Below are 16,783 nucleotides of genomic sequence, written 5' to 3' on the forward strand. Positions count from 1 at the left end.
GTTTCCGTTATCCTGCAAACACCAGCTTCCGAGGGCATTATCTGTTTTATACAATATACATTAAAAGCTTTATTTTTATTAATTAATTCATACTATTTCATACTTTGACGTGACTGTAAGTTAGTCGTAGTTGGCTACCTAGCAAACAAAATATAGTCCCGACACAAATTTAGGGTTGCTACCCAAACTGGCTGGTCATTCCTGCTATCGGTTCGGTTGCTGGAGACGCGACCCTGTCGCTCAGTATCTATGAACGCGACCCAGTCGTTCGTTCTAAATGTTCCATACTGGCTGGCAACATTCTTATTGCTTGCTAGCTTGCCAACTATGGCTAACTTAGTCACGTAAAACAGTACAGCCAGAATGTTTAAGCTGTTTTCAAGTGACATTTATTTGGATGGTCTCGTCCTTCAGGGGAGCTACATTTGTGGAATAGATACCTGGAATGTGCTTTTAACCAATCAGCATTCAGGATTAGACCCACCTGCTGTATAATTAGTGTATAGAGCATAATTCAATTTCCCCCCCATTTTATCTTCAATGTTCAGCAATGTTCAGCAATGTTGCAAACTAGCTAGCATATGGAACAATTTTCTACAAAATGTTTCCTACCCGGTCGGTGACAGTGACGAACATGTACCACCAGACAGAAGACTTAATGGCTCTTCATGGTTAATCTGATGTCTGCATTGGCTGTGCAGCATTTACAGTGATATGGCCTCTGCGTTGTGCCAGTAACCGAAAGGTAGCTGGATCAAATCCCTGAGCTGACAATGTAAAAATCTGTCATTCTGCCCACGAATAAGGCAGTTAACCCACTGTTCCCCGGGCTCCGAAGACATGTATGTTGATCACAGAGTATCTCTGTGATTTAGAGGGGCTGGGTTACACATTTCAGTTGAAGGCATTCAGTTGTATAATTGACTTGGTATCCCCCTTTCCTTTCACCCAGAGGCGGCGCTCCTAGTGGCCGGGGACTTTAATGCAGAGAAACTTAAATCCGTTTTACCTAATTTATACCAGCATGTGCAAGCAGAGGGAAAATAACTCTGGACCACCTATACTCCACACACAGAGATTCGTACAAGATCTTCCTCACCCTCCATTTGGCAAATCTGACCATAATTATATCCTCCGGATTCCTGCTTACAAGCAAAAACTAAAGCAGGAAGCACAAGTGACTCGGCCAATAAGGAAGTGTTAAGATGACGCAGATGCTAAGCTACAGGATTGTTTTGCTAGCACAGACTGGAATATGTTCCAGGATTCTTCTGATGGCATTGAGGAGTACACCACATCAGTCACTGGGTTCATCAATCAGTGCATCGATGATGTCGTCCCGACAGTGACCATACACTCGTACCCCAACCAGAAGCCATGGATTACAGGAAACATCCGCACTGACCTAAAGGGCTGCTGCTTTCAAGGATTGGGACTCTAACCCGGACGCTTATAAGAAGTCCCGCTATGCCCTCAGACGAACCATCAAACAGGCAAAGCATCAATTCAGGACTAAGATTGAATCGTACTACACCGGCTCCGACGCAACATTCACAAGGCCGCAGGGTCAAACGGATTACCAGGACGTGTACTCGGAGCATGTGCTGACCAACTGGCAAGTGTCTTCACTGGCATTTTCAACATGTCCCTGACTGAGTCTGTATTACCAATATGTTTCAAGCAAACAACCATAGTCCCTGTGCCCAAAAACACTAAGGTAACCTGCCTAAAGGACCACCGACCCATAGCACTCACATCTGTAGCCATGAAGTGCTTTGAAAGGCTGGTCATAGCTCACATCAACACCATTATCCCAGAAACCCTAGACCCACTCATATTGAATTGTTACATTTATATGCACTTTGTTCATATACATATTTTTTTTATTACCTTAAATGCACATGTGTAATAGCATCCTTCTTTTTTTACATTTCTTTCAATTTGTGGGATGCTGCAATTTTGCAAATTGTTATGTATTTTTCTTTGATATGGTGCAATATTCTATTATGTTGTATTCATTTAGAATGGTTAGATTTATACGCACTTTGTTTATATACATGAAAAAGTTATACTTTAATGTTTAATAGCATTCTTTTTCATAACAAACCAATGCATTTTTAAATACATTGTGGTTAAGGTAGAGTATGTTTTAATTTAATTAGAATTGTTTAACTCCAATCATAGTCAAACTATCCCAAACTGTTTGACTTAAAAAAAAAACAATGTTTTGTATTTTTTCAAAGAGCCGTTTGAGAGCCAAGAGAGACGGCTCATTTTGGTGAGCTGAGCCGAACAAGCCGGCTCACTGAAAAGAGCCGGAATACCCATCACAATCATGCGCCTCTGTCGTCACCGACTACGTACATTTCCCAGCATTCCGTTCCGACTTCCTTTTCCTCCATTTTTCTTACGGTGCAGGTGAGAAATATAAAAAGTCAATTTTCTAAAATCGAAATGTCAACGTTATTAAGTATACTTTGGGCATAAATGTACGTCATTTTAACGATAAATATACTTACGCTTGTCATGTAGTCTGGTTTTTGAGTCCGAGAGGGTGTGATGACGAAGATATAACTTAGATAGTTTTACGAAACTAATGGGCAAGCGCCGGACTGCAGGGATGAGGTTAACGAAATGCATCTCTAGTTAGCCTAAGTATTTCAATGTTAATTAGGATACAAAAGTATTCCCTTATTTTGTGTGTTGGTGATTTAACGGACAAACACTACCACTGTGGCTAGTTAGCGACAGCCATTAGGACCCAATGAGATCTCGTCAATGTCCTAGTCTTTAACGTTTTTGTAGCTAGCTAACGTAAGCTATGTAGTGTTCTAAGTTATCACGTTCAGGTCGAGACCATACTACATTACATTTTTTCTCATTAGGTTTTTCCGTGCCTGGGAATAGACTCAAGATGCCAGGAAGGTGAGTAGCCAATGTTAGCCTACCACTAATGATACTGAGTTGTTTAGGTCTGACCCTATTTGGTTGATAGGCTGTTGGTCGACCGAGATTTCTTTAGTCGAGCATATTTTTCTATGGTGAGCAAGACCCCTGTCTGATTCTCGCCTGTCTCAGTGGACTAATGCATTGTGGGTGGCACAGGCCATCACCAAGATATGTGGTACTGAAATAGTATAGATTATGTAAAGAAGAATGGTGTAACACTAAATATTATTTTCTAACAAATAAGCTTACCCAAACCGGACGCTTGTGCCAAATTTGATTTTGTCCCCCCACACCAAATGCGATCACAATGCAAGTTGAAATATCAAAACGATCTCTGAACCAATTATATTAATTTGGGGACAGGTCGCGAAAACCATTCAATTTACGTCAGCTAATTTGTCTTGGGATATAAACGTTATTTTAAAATGAAATGCACAAAATCCTATACACTGACTATTAATCCACACATTAAACAGTCAACCGAATTATTTCTAGTCAAATCTCCTTCCAGGCATTTTCTTTTGGACATTATATGGCGATTGGCAACTAACTTTCATACGGTGTATTACCACCACTGACCTCCGTTCATCTTTCAGTCACCCACGTGGGTATAACCAATGAGGAGATGGCATGTGCGCAAATGCTTCTAAAAGCCAATGAGGAGATAAGAGGCAGGACTTGCAAGCGTGTTCTGCGCCACAAATAGAAGCAAGCTCTATTTTTGCGCCTGGTAGGGCAGACGCTCGCGAGCAGTGTGGGTGCAATGATTGAAAAAATGTTATTTTAATTTATTTTGCAACACTTGCACACGTAATTGTCTAAGACAATTGAGGACAGTGGAAACCCTAATTTATTTATGTCTATGATCAATAGCCTAATGCTTAACTAGGCAAGTCAGTTAACCTCTCTGGATATGTGGAGCGTCCCACCTGGCCAAAAGCCAGGGAAAATGCAGAGTGCCAAATTCAAATAAATGACTATAAAAATCTAACTTTCATTAAATCACACATGCAAGATAGCAAATTAAAGCTACACCTGTTGTGAAGCTAATAGCAGTGATGCCCAAACCAAGTAGCTCATGGATGTGCGTTTCAACAGTACTGTGTAATGCCGGTAGGGCAACATCTGAAAAATAGCGCCTACTTGCTAGTGTGTACCAGTGCTCGACCATTCGGCGAAAGCCAACCTCATCCTAGGCAGAGAACGGTTGATTGTCAAAGGCAATGATTTCCATTATCTTGGCATTAAAGGATTTCGCCTTTTGCGTTGTCTCGCTGAAATGTTCTTACTTTTTCAAATGACTGCTGCACTTGTTGACTGCTCGATCCACACAGCAGACATTTTTGGCTAGGTTAGGAATGCGGTGTTGCGCGTGTCGCGCTATATTTGTTGTGGCGTTATTAGGTCTACGTTATAGGTATGCACATCAGCTTTGACATTGGTTTTGCCCATCATCGTTAAACTGGACATCGGACCGATGTTGGCATTTTTAGCTAATATCGTCCGACTCTGATATGTTTACCGATATATCGTGCATCCCTTAAACAAATCTAAATATATTTGAGATTCTTTAAAGTAGCCACCCTTTACCTTTGACAGCTTTCCACACTCTTGGCATTCACTCTACCAGCTTCACCTGGAATGCAATTCCAACAGTCTTTAAGGAGTTCCCACATATGCTGAGCACTTGTTGGTTGCTTTTCCTAACCTCTGCAGTTCAACTCATCCCAAACCATCTCAGTTGGGCTGAGGTCGGGTGATTGTGGTGGCTAGATCATCTGATGCAGCACTCATCACCCCTTGGTCAAATAGTCCTTAAACAGCCTGGAGGTGTGTCTTGGGTCATTGTCCTGTTGAAAAAGAAATGATAGTGCCACTCAGCGTAAGCCAGGTGGGATGGCGTATCGCTACAGAATGATGTGGTAGCCATGCTGGTTAATTATACCTCTAATTCTAAATAATTCCATGACAGTTTCACCAGCAAAGCACCCCTATACTGTCATACCACCTCCATGCTTCACGGTGGGAACCACTCATGTGGAGAGAATCCGTTCACCTACTGTCTCAAAAGACATGCCGGTTAGAACCAAAAATCTCAAAATTGGACTCATCAGACAAAAGGACAGATTTCCACCAGTCTAATCAATCACATGTATTTATAAAGTTCTCTTTACATCAGCAGATGTCACAAAGTGCTATACAGAAACCCTGTCTAAAACCCCTAACAGCAAGCAATGCAGATGTAGAAAACTGGCTAGGGAAGTTCTTCCATAAGAGTACATGGCCACATAAGGCCAGATTGTTCTTCGTCATGTTCATAGCGGGCCAGCAGCATCATATAATAGTGGTAGACAGTCACTGTAAATAAGAATTTGTTCTTAACGGACTTGCCTAGTTAAATAAGAGAGGGTCTACCTCAGGAGTAAATGTCCATTGCTCATGTTTCTTGGCCCAAGCAAGTCTCTTCTTATTGGTGTCCTTTAGTAGTGGTTTCTTTGCAGCAATTTGACCATGAAGGCCTGATTCACGCAGTCTCGTCTGAACAGTTGATGTTGAGATGTGTCTTACTTGAACTCAGTGAAGCATTTGTTTGGGCTGCAATTTCTGAGGCTGGTAACTAATGAACTTAACCTCTGCAGCAGAGGTAACGCTGGGTCTTCCTTTCCTGTGGCGGTCCTCATGAGAGCCAGTTTCATCTTAGCGCTTGATGGTTTATGCGACTGCACTTGAAGAAACGTTCAGAGTTCTTGACATTTTCCGGATTGACTGACCTTCATGTCTTAAAGTAATGATGGACTGTCGTTTGTCTTTGCTTATTTGAGCTATGCTTACCATAATATGGACTTGGTCTTTCACCAGATAGGGTCATCTTCTGTATACCACCCCTACCTTGTCACAACACAACTGATTGGATCAAATGCATTACGAAGGAAAGTCTTAAAGTAATGATGGACTGTCGTTTGTCTTTGCTTATTTGAGCTATGCTTACCATAATATGGACTTGGTCTTTCACCAGATAGGGTCATCTTCTGTATACCACCCCTACCTTGTCACAACACAACTGATTGGATCAAATGCATTACGAAGGAAAGAAATTCCACAAATGAACTTTTAACTCGGCAGACCTGTTAATTGAAATGCATTCCAGGTGATTACCTCATGAAGCTGGTTGAGAGAATGCCGAGTGTGCAAAGCTGTCATCATGCCAAAGAGGTTATTTTGAAGAATCTCAAATATATAATATATTTTCATTTAACACTTTTTTTTGGTTACTACATGATTCTATATGTGTTATTATAGTGTTGATGTGTTCACTATTATTCTACCATGTAAAAAAAAATTGTGGAAATAAGAACCTTTGCATTAGTACGTGTCCAAACTATCTACAGAAATAAGATGGATCTTGCTTCTGTTGCCTGTTTGAGTGTTTAGTAGCCTACTGGTTCCGTGGCAAAAAGCCTAGGATAAAGTAATTTCACAGATTTGGCTGTTTAATCTTTGCTATGTTGTAATAAAGGCTTTGCGAAATTTCTTGTTACCCACATTACAACAGACTGGTATCCTAGTGGTTAGAGCATTGGGTCAGTAACCGAAAGGTTGCTGGACCAAATTCCTGAGCTGACAAGGTAAAACTCTGCCGTTCTGCCCACCCCTGTAGGCCGTCATTGTAAATAAGAATTTGTTCTTAACCGACATGACTAGTTTAACCTTCTTTTTTTTTTAATGTATTTCCACAACTAAGTCAAAAGTTTTTTTTTTTTTTTTTACTTTTTATTTAACTAGGCAAGTCAGTGGCACGCAGGTGTCCCATCTAGAGCTCTGGAAATGCAAATGCGCTACGCTAAATGCTAATAGTATTAGTTAAAACTCAAACGTTCATTAAAATACACATGCAGGGTATTGAATTAAAGCTACACTCGTTGTGAATCCAGGCAACAAGTCAGATTTTTAAAATGCTTTTCGGCGAAAGCATGAGAAGCTATTATCTGATAGCATGTAACACCACAAAAGACCCGCAGGGGACGTAAACAAAATAATTAGCATAGTCGTTGCTACACAAACCGCACAAATAAAATATGAAACATTTATTACCTTTGACAATCTTCTTTGTTGGCACTCCTAGATGTCCCATAATCACTATTGGGTCTTTTTTTCGATTAAATCGGTCCATATATAGCCTAGATATCGATCTATGAAGACTGATAAACGGGGAAAAAATAGCGTTTCATAACGTAACGTCATTTTTTTTAAATTCAAAAAGTCGACGATAAACTTTCACAAGACACTTCGAAATACTTTTGTAATGCAACTTTAGGTATTAGTACACGTTAATAAGCGATAAAATTAATCAGGAGGCGATGTCAATTCTATAGGTGTCTGTTTCGAAAAAATGTCTTGGAGAGAGCTCGACCAAAACATCTGGTCGGAGACCGGAGGGAATCGATTCCCTTGATTCGGTTAGACCCAAGAATCAATTGTGAATCAAATGACAAGACTCTAGAAAACGTGTGAAAGCTGTAGGCACTGCAACCTCGGCCTCATTTAATTCGATTCACTTTGAACAATTCCTTGAAGTCGCGGATGGATATTTTTTTCCATTTTCAGTGATGAGATATTCCTGCACATTTCGATGAAACACACGTTCTGTTATAGTCACAGCCGTGATTTAACCAGTTTTATAAACGTCTGAGTGTTTTCTATCCACACATACTAATCATATGCATATACTATATTCCTGGCCTGAGTAGCAGGGCGCTGAAATGTTGCGCGATTTTTAACAGAATGTTCGAAAAAGTAGAGGGTCGACTTAACAGGTTAACTGCCTGTTCAGGGGCAGAACGACAGATTTGTACTTTGTCAGCTCGGGGGTTTGAACTTGCAACCTTCCGTTACTAGTCCAACGCTCTAACCACTAGGCTACCCTGCCACCCCAAATGTCTAACACAGATCTGACTTCCCCTTTACCACCTGAGCAACCAGTAAACATTAGCTTGTTTGTTTCTCGTCCTCCGCATCCATTTTGCTGTCGACATTACTGTGTTATAACTAATTTAGTGATATCCCATAATTACAAAGTGAAAACAGGTTTTTAGAAATGTTTGCAAATTTATTAATAAAAAAATGTGCCTTGAGACTCTGTAGTGAGCTCACAGCAAAAAACAGCCATTAAGTCGAAGCAATTGTCCATAGAGTTCCGGACAGTTCCGGATTGTGTCGAGGCACAGATCTGGGGAAGAGTACCAAAAAATATTTGCAGCATATAAGGTCCCCAAGAACACAATGGCCTCCATTATTCTTAATTGGAAGAAGTTTAGAACCACCAAGACTCTTCCTAGAGCTGGCCGCCCAGCTAAACTGAGCAATCAGGGGAGAAGGGCCTTGGTCACGGAGGTGACCAAGAACCCGATTAGGCACTCTGACTGAGCTCCAGAGTTCGTCTGTGGAGATGGGAGAACCTTCCAGAAGGACAACCATTGTTGCAGCTCTCCACCAATTAGGCCTTTTATGGTAGAGTGGCCAGAAGGAAGCCACTCATCAGTAAAAGGCACATGACTGCCCGCTTGACGTTTGCCAAACGGCACCTAAAGGACTCTCAGATCATGAGAAACAAGATTCTCTGGTCTGATGAACCCAATATTGAACTCCTTGGCCTGAATGCCAAAAGTTACTTCTGGCGGCACCATCCTTACGGTAAAGCGTGGTGGCAGCAGCTGTGGGGCATGTTTTTCAGGGACTGGGAGACTTGTCGGGATCGAGAGAAAGATGAACAGAGCAAAGTACAGAGATCCTTGATGAAAACCTGCTCAGCCCTAGTCAGGGGTCCTAAGGTTCATCTTCCAACAGGACAATGCCCTTAACAACACAGCCAAGACAACGCTGGAGTGGCTTCAGGATGTCCTTGAGTGGCAAAGCTCGAGCCCGGACAGAACATGAACCTGATCGAACATCTCTGGAGAGACCTGAAAATAGCTGTGCAACGTCACTCCCCATCCAACCTGACAGCTTGAGAGGATCTGCAGAGAAGAATGGGAGAAACTCTCCAAATACAGTTGTGCCAAGCTTGTAGCGTCATACCCAAGAAGACTCAAGGCTGTAATCGCTGCCCAAGGTGCTTTACCAAAGTACTGAGTAAAAGGGTCGGAATACTTATGTAAATGTTATATTTCACATTTCTAAAAACCTGTTTTTGCTTTGTCGTTATGGGGAACAAAAGTGGAAAAGGGCAAGGGATCTGAATACTTTCCAAATGCACTGTAGGTCAAGCCCTATTGGTCACGTAAAGAGAGCAAGGATTGAGGCAATAAATAATATTTTTTGTAAACCAATTTAAGGATTTTGATAACCAAAGAAACAAACTAAATGGCTTATTGTTTTAGCTAAAGCATAGCCAGTGCAATATACACTTGCTGTGGTGTCTTTTTTTAGCTGCAGTAGGGAGGAGAATGAGACAACCTGCGCCAGTCACACAGGCACTCACCTTTTCTTTCTTTTTTAAGTGTGACCATTGGGCTTTTAAGTAATTTGTGTCCATTATCATTAATCAGTGTGCTTACACTAAGCTTGTCTGATGCTTTGTTTTTATTTTATTGAAACAGTGTCTGTGTATATATGTTGAAACATTTAGACCAATCGATTAGTCAAGAGCACAGGACAACGACTGTCGACCAAGATTTTTTTGTTGCTACTAGACATATTTGCGAGTCAGTACTTAGCTTAGTAAGGTAAATGTTTCAAGCTAGTTTATACTGAATTTTAAATGTTTGTTTAATTGTGAGTTGTTTGATTCTGCTGTGTGTTTAGGGCATATGGTTGACTGACTGCTGACTGGATTACTATGACTCCAGGATGTGGGACTGATGATACACCGGTTGAGTGCTCTGGTTTATGTATTCTTTTAATATTTCAGACTGTGGAGCAAGGCCATCTTTGCCGGGTACAAGCGCGGCCTAAGGAATCAGCGGGAGCACACCGCCCTGCTGAAGGTGGAGGGAGTGTACACGCGGGAGGAGGTTGACTTCTACCTAGGCAAGCGCTGTGCTTACGTCTACAAGGCCAAGAAGTAAGTTTTACATCTGTTTCATTGCGAATTTCAACTAAGGACACGGTAGTTTTTTAACAAAAAGACGGGCTTTTGCGTTTCCACCTCCATGGCCTGCCTCCAGTGCGTCACATGGCCTCAGTGGACCTGCTTTGACTTGGGGCTGCTGGTACTTTCAACTGGCATTTAAATCACTATGTACACAGTTTCCCAAAAATAACAGGACCCCAATAGAATTATAGAATACTGCTGTAGATTACTGAGAACAAGAGAAATCTCATTTTCTCAAATTGCAAATACAAGTTAACTTAGTTTTAAAGGGCACAACCTGTTCTTTAATAACAATTTGAGTAAATGTCACTAAATTGCTCACTTAAAATGTACCAAATATATTGTACTTGTAATATTTAAATGTAAATAATAATTATGTGACCAGAGGACGATATTCAGAAACTATTTAAAAACCCACACAAAGTAGGCTATTTGACTGCTATTCTTACTTCTGTAAAAATGCAAACAACTATTCAGAGACTATTTCAAAATGTAGATAACCTCAAATATATTTAGTATAGACAAGGCCTGGCACAATGTTGAAATAGTAGCCTACTTTGACAACTCAGTGAATATAACAAGTATTAGAGACCGATTTAAAGAGAAGATACAAAACACAACTGTTCAGAGACCAAAGACTTGTAGGACAAATACATATTTCACACTGTCACTTTGCATTCAGCGTACATGTCATGGAAGTTCTGGGAGCATGGCCCCACCCTGCAAATTGGCACTTAAGACTAGCCAAAGGAGGTTTCAACATATCTCACTCACTCTTTGACATGCGTCCACTCAGGATGCACATCACATACCCTCTAGCAAGCTCATTTTTAGTTAATTTGTTCTTGTTTTAATTTAGTTCCATGACACAAGACTGATTCTGCTCACTGTCTCCTTCAATCTCATCAGGAACACAGTGACTCCTGGTGGCAAGCCCAACAAGACGCGGGTAATCTGGGGCAAAGTCATGCGTGCTCATGGCAACAGTGGAATGGTGCGGGCCAAGTTCAGCAGTAACCTCCCAGCAAAGGCCATGGGACACAGAGTCAGAGTGGTGAGTGGTATCTTCCTCTGCTCTCCGCTGATGATTAGCGCAAGGTTTCTTCCAGACCCAGCAGACAGTCCAGTTTGTTCTAGCCCTGCACAGCCCTTTTTTTGCACTGTGCTGGGTTCGAGCAAAAACTAATACAGCTCAAAGGAAGTGCTGCGAGCCAACAGTGTAGAATAAACTACACAGCTAATCCGTAGACTTTTGATTACTTAATTCAGGTGTGCTTTTTGTAGGGCTTGAACAACAATGTCTAATATCAGAGGTACTTTAGGAATGAATTTAGATACTTTAACTTTTGTTAGTTCAAGGAACTACCATGTAATTCCAGATCCCCTCTTAAAAAATATTTTGTCAGGGGAAAAGGCCTTCTGTTCATTGGTTTAAACTTTGGATGAAAAGTATGTGACTTTGTATGCAACATCCATTACAAATAACTTGTCGAATGGCAACGTGCTTCATTTCCCAAATTTGGTTGGTTTGGCACGTTTGTTTTTTAACCACCTTTGAGCAGGCAAATCACTTTACTACACTTTACCTGCCCATAGTTGTTTAAAATCACATGATGCACTCTAGATGTCTTCGGTATCTCTCGATAATGTCATTGTAACTTGTTTTCTATCTTTTTGACTGAAAGATAGAATCCCACTGTTTCCTGCAGCTTATTAACCTGCCCAGTCTCGCTGCAGTCCGGTTCTGGGCTGCAGACAGTGGCCATGTCCGAATACCCATACCAGCGCAGGGCTCGACATGTTGAAAGAATATAGATTGAAGGCTAAATGCCAGTCATGTTTGAAAAATGTAAGGAGGGTTAATTATCATTAATGTCGAAAAGCTTGATTCATTCGACATACTCGAGGCATGGTTCATTTAGATCAAATGCTCATGACCAGAGACTGAAGTGTTTTCCTGCTAATTGCATTTTGGAACATTCTCGCACAGCCAATGTGTGCATTGTTAGGCTTAAAATATGAAGAAATTTAAACTTGATCAATAAAAGCCTCATTGCTTTTAACATTTTACATAGTTCTATGAATTTTGTATCTGTCGTTCCAGTCTATTTCCAAATGTTGTTTTTGTCCCAGGGACGACGGAACGCCGCTAATTTTGAGCTTGGAGGGAATTATTTTACGGAATTGTTTTAAGATGGTCATACTGTGGATCGTTTAGCTATTTGATTTTCAATTTTGGCACCCCTTTCGGTAGCCCAAAATGATTTGATAAAATATTGAATTTGGCTTTTACTACTGTAGTCTATAGAAATGCATTGAATAAAACATTCATAAATGGTTGAAGACAGTCAAAAAATAATCTTAGGAACAAGTTTGTTTCTGTCCTATATCTAGGAGATATAAGAAAGCTCAGGATTTTTTAAATGTCATTTATTTTCTTTACACTATTTAACAACCCTTTTTTGGTTGGGCACAAAACTACCTCAATACTTCCATTTATTATTATTTGAACTGTAACCTTAAAATGAGTCCCGTGACACTTGTGGGGGTCATAGAGCAAAACTGAGGACACCATTGTGTTTGTGAGTCTCCCATTTTCCATATAGTAGTCATAATAGTTTTGTAGGCCAAACTGTTCATACAGTATATGTTTTCGTGAAAATGCTTATTTTTTTAGGACTCCTCAGTCTGACAAACACTGCTTTTGCTCGGCTGCCTTCCACTGCAGATGTGGAAGGCTGCCATTGGCGGATGCGAATTGAGACACAGCCCGTTCAAAGAAACTTATCTCTAACAAATTTGTTAGTGTTTTTTTGATTGATGCACTGGTCCATCAATCGACTCTAGGGGTTTTAAAGGGGCAGTTGTTGTATTTTGAGCCAGGCTTGAATATGCAAATCCAATAAGCAGAGTGTAGCCTTCATTTTTGCCTGATTTCCTATGTGAAATAGTAGGAAATGGTACAAGTTAATTGTCAAGCCCTGTAGGGTACTAAATTGTGTGAGTATATATTTTTATTTTATTTAACTAGGCAGATTTTTAACTTGTCAGCTTGAGGATTTGATCTTGCAAACATTCGGTTACTAGTCCAATGCTCTAACCACTAGGCTATCTGCCGCCCCATATGCGCTGCTTATCGGCTGTTGTCAAAGCATGGGAGTTGGTAAAGACTAGTTAATTCTACTACATCAAACGCCAAAACGAGTATGCAGTTGAAGTGTATATAGTACGCTTGAATGGGTATTCGGACATGTCCAGTGACTGGTTGTGTATGAGTCCAGCTGGGAGATGCTGAGATAAAAATAAAGTTTTCAGATGTTGTGTTGGTGCTGTAGATCATACATTTTATGTTGAGAAAGGGTAGGATTTCCCTGAAAGGCACGTTGGTTTCCTTGAAATGTTTCATGGGCAGCGTTACACCGTGGGGCACTACTTATTATTGTTGTCGGGAGAAACAACGTACTACTGAAGCTACAAACGCTGTGGGAAACCCACTGCTGAAAAATAAAGGATCTGTTTTCCTTACAAAAGTTCAAGCAAAGATATCACTAACCTTTTCATTAGGTTTATTTAAATGCTACTTAATGGATTGTTTTTAGTGATAAGAATGATGTAGGCCCCATTTTAATACTTACCCTCTCCACCTTTCCTACATGACCACTACATATTGGGCAAGTGCTTGGAAAAACATCTGGAAGAGCCAATTTCCCACTCACTGTATTGCTGTGGTTTGTATTGATTTGGTGCCTATGAACTCCACTCACTGCTCTCTCTGCTTTTCTTTCAGATGCTGTACCCATCTCGTGTGTAATGTGCTGTTTTTGTGTACATACAATAAACAAGTCAGGTCCACAATTGGTGTTCTGTGTTCTCTTGGCAGTTGGGAGGGTGGGAATCCATCACTGGCCTCTACGGTAGCATGGCATGGGAGAGGGGTGAACACATGTTCGAATAATGTTATTTTCAGGGCTTTACAATATTTATTGTTTAGTTAACCTCTTCATTCTTTCTTGACCAGTCAAGTGTTTTTATACATAACCAAGTTACTGTTGTGCTTCCTGAATAGTGCTGGATTTTGAGGATTAAAACTCAAGAAAATTAAGATTGGACAAAGGTATAGGTCAATGTCTTTGTTGGTTTAATCAGGGGAAATAATTTTGCCTTGCTAATACATTTTTCATATGCACAGTTGGGTAACAGGGTCTCAATTCTAAACCTCAGGGATGGCTATTTCATAGTATTAGTTTAAAACCTCAAATGTTTTAACGCAGGACAGGGTATTCTTTGTGAACAGATCTAAATTCTGTTCCTCAGTGTTTCAAAGTCTGTATGGTGTCAAAAACATACAAAAATATATTGACAAAACACTGACGTCCAGGATTTGTTATGGGGGTGCCAAGTCTCCATAACTGAAACCTCTACTTTGCAATTGGCACCTGCACTTAATTATTTCAATGACACAACTAGCAACTTTTTTTTCTCCACTGCTTCATTGCTAAGCTTGGCACATAATTTAATTTAAATTTACTGTATTGTAATTCAGATGCGTTATAAAGGTATACATATGAAAATATTACAAGAGGAGCAAACCACTAACTCCAAATCAAACTAATGTTGTATTTTTGATGACAATTTTACTGAGATACAGTTAAAATACGCAAATCTGTAAATTGAAATGAATTTATTAGGCTCTTATCTATGGATTTCACATGACTGGGCAGGGGCGCAGCCATGGGTGGGCCTGGGAGGGCTTTGGCCCACCCACTTGAGACAGGCCCAGCAAATCAGAATGAGTTTTCCCCCACAAAAGGGTTTTATTACAGACCGAAACACTCCTCCAGTTTCATCAGCTGTCCCGGGTGGCTGGTCTGAAAACCCTGCAGGTGGAGGTCCTGGGCTGGTGTGGTTACATGTGGTCTGTGGATGTGAGGCCGGTTGGAGGTACTGCCAAATGTTCTAAAACGACATTGAATAAATGGCGTGGGTCATTTGTAGCATAGAAATGTGAGATTATGACTTCCTAATGCTAAATAGACTAGCTAAAGATTTAGTTCATAATGTATTGGGCTGAAACTAAGGTTTCAGTCAAATGGGATATATATTTAACAATTGCAGCCTACCTGTTTTTGATCGCTATCGACTATGATTTCAATAGGGAATTACTGCGGATCCCATAGAGCCAACCTGGTTTTAAGTGCGTTTCGTATTCTGTATGTAAATCCGAGACACTTAATTGGATATGGTTGCACAAGACCGGTGGTTCCTTAAACCAGAAATGAAAGGAAGATGGTTGGTCAGGGCATGTGTATAAGGTCTGGGTGGATGGGCGTGCGTATAATGCGAACATCTTGTAACCCAAAGGTTGAGAGTTCGAATCTCGTCACAAACAACTTTAGGATTTTATGCCATTAGCAACTTTAAAACTACTTTCTACTTTGCAATGACTTAGCATGTTAGGTTAAAGAGTACATGTTAGCTAACTCCTAAACGTACTCCTAGCCCAGCTAACGTCAGCCACCTAGCTAGAATTTGTAACATAAACGCTTAGCAAATTTTAACGTATAATACGAAATGGATGATGGACATCCACAAATCAATAAATACCATAACTGAACATATACTAAATGGAGTATCTCGGATTTACATACAGAACAATACGAAATGCTCTGAGGCCAGGTTGGGAGGACATAAGGTGAGTCAAAAGGAACACAATATAAATGGGCAACATGGCGAATATGACAAATACAACTTTTTTTAATCGATTTTAATGACAAATTGGCATACACTACTCGGTGTTTGTGAATTTACGCTCTTTTGCACTCAACGTTGATGCTGTTGACGGCGTCTTTCCGTGTGCCTTAAATTGTCAAAATAACGGCAAACTGCCTAAGTATGCAGCGCACAAGGACCCAATTTGTGCCAAGGAGATCAACCGATGGAAGTTAATTCGCAATCCCGGAATAGAAAAATAAACATTTGTTGAATGAATATTCTACTTCAATGTGCCAATGCAGCATCCAGACCACAGGGGCAGGATGATAGCAGAGCATAAATTACACCTACAATTTCTGTGCTCGCCATCAAGCGCACTTGGGAACTGTAGTCTCCTGGATTGTAGCCACCTCTTCCCGTAAATTATTAGGTATTTTTCTTGAACTACATTTCCGTTACAGTAACACAGCGACTGCATCAAAGAGCAGCAGCTTTATAAATAAATTGTTATTCTGTGGCCACTGATCGGGTTCTGCTGGCTGACAACGAGACGCAGGTATTTGTCAACGAGATTCTCATTTTATTCACTTAAAAAATATATATTTTTAGACGTACAAGATTGTATAATCGGTAGACTTCATATTTTATAGTGACATTTTGCATGCTTACGTTTTATAAAACCTAAACGTTTTGCGCATAGTCCTGAAAAGGTTGATTGTTAGTTCCGTCAATCGGGTTCTGCCAAAGCGGCCATACATAATTTGATGATTTTAGATATTTGAGGATGCTTCTTTTGCAACGATGCTCAGGTTGTACAGCTCAGTCCGAAGCGGTGTCGTATGTCACGGGGTTCGTGAAGAAATGGTTGTTTTCCCTTTTAGTTTTTGAGGTCGATTTAATAAATAGAGGACAAATTGAAGAATCGTGTGTTGACACTATGAAGTTGGCTTACATAATGTCCTCAAATGTATAAATTCAAATGGCCACATCGACATTATTGAATCCTCCGATTATGTCACGTATCCCCCCCAC

At 40.5% G+C, this 16,783-nt stretch overlaps 2 protein-coding genes across 50 annotated transcripts in view; both read left to right on the top strand.

Moving 5' to 3' along the window:
• The first annotated feature begins 2,310 nt into the window (after window positions 1-2,310).
• On the top strand, window positions 2,311-13,894 carry LOC118397041 (60S ribosomal protein L35a-like). The gene is made up of 5 exons (XM_035791447.2): window positions 2,311-2,418; window positions 2,886-2,925; window positions 9,857-10,009; window positions 10,949-11,093; window positions 13,827-13,894. Exons 2-5 carry the CDS (start codon window positions 2,915-2,917, stop codon window positions 13,848-13,850), a joined length of 333 nt encoding a protein of 110 aa, XP_035647340.1. The 5' UTR covers window positions 2,311-2,418; window positions 2,886-2,914; the 3' UTR covers window positions 13,851-13,894.
• Window positions 13,895-16,145: 2,251 nt separating this feature from the next.
• Window positions 16,146-16,783, top strand: part of abcc5 (ATP-binding cassette, sub-family C (CFTR/MRP), member 5) — a 60,957-nt gene continuing 60,319 nt past the window's right edge. For 48 of the 49 annotated variants that reach the window (XM_052467144.1, XM_052467150.1, XM_052467154.1 and 45 more), the window contains exon 1: window positions 16,191-16,307. The gene's annotated coding sequence lies outside the window, so the exon portion shown is untranslated. Of the gene's footprint in view, window positions 16,308-16,783 lie in introns of all 49 variants that reach the window. The other variant, XM_035791448.2, reaches the window with a different exon arrangement.

Source organism: Oncorhynchus keta, chromosome 18, assembly GCF_023373465.1.
Source record: "Oncorhynchus keta strain PuntledgeMale-10-30-2019 chromosome 18, Oket_V2, whole genome shotgun sequence".
In the NCBI taxonomy this organism is placed as follows: domain Eukaryota; kingdom Metazoa; phylum Chordata; class Actinopteri; order Salmoniformes; family Salmonidae; genus Oncorhynchus; species Oncorhynchus keta.

Coding starts and splice junctions, on each gene's coding strand:
- LOC118397041 (XM_035791447.2), top strand. Junction 10,010..10,948: donor TACGTCTACAAGGCCAAGAA/GTAAGTTTTACA, acceptor CAATCTCATCAG/GAACACAGTGACTCCTGGTG. Junction 11,094..13,826: donor TGGGACACAGAGTCAGAGTG/GTGAGTGGTATC, acceptor CTTTTCTTTCAG/ATGCTGTACCCATCTCGTGT.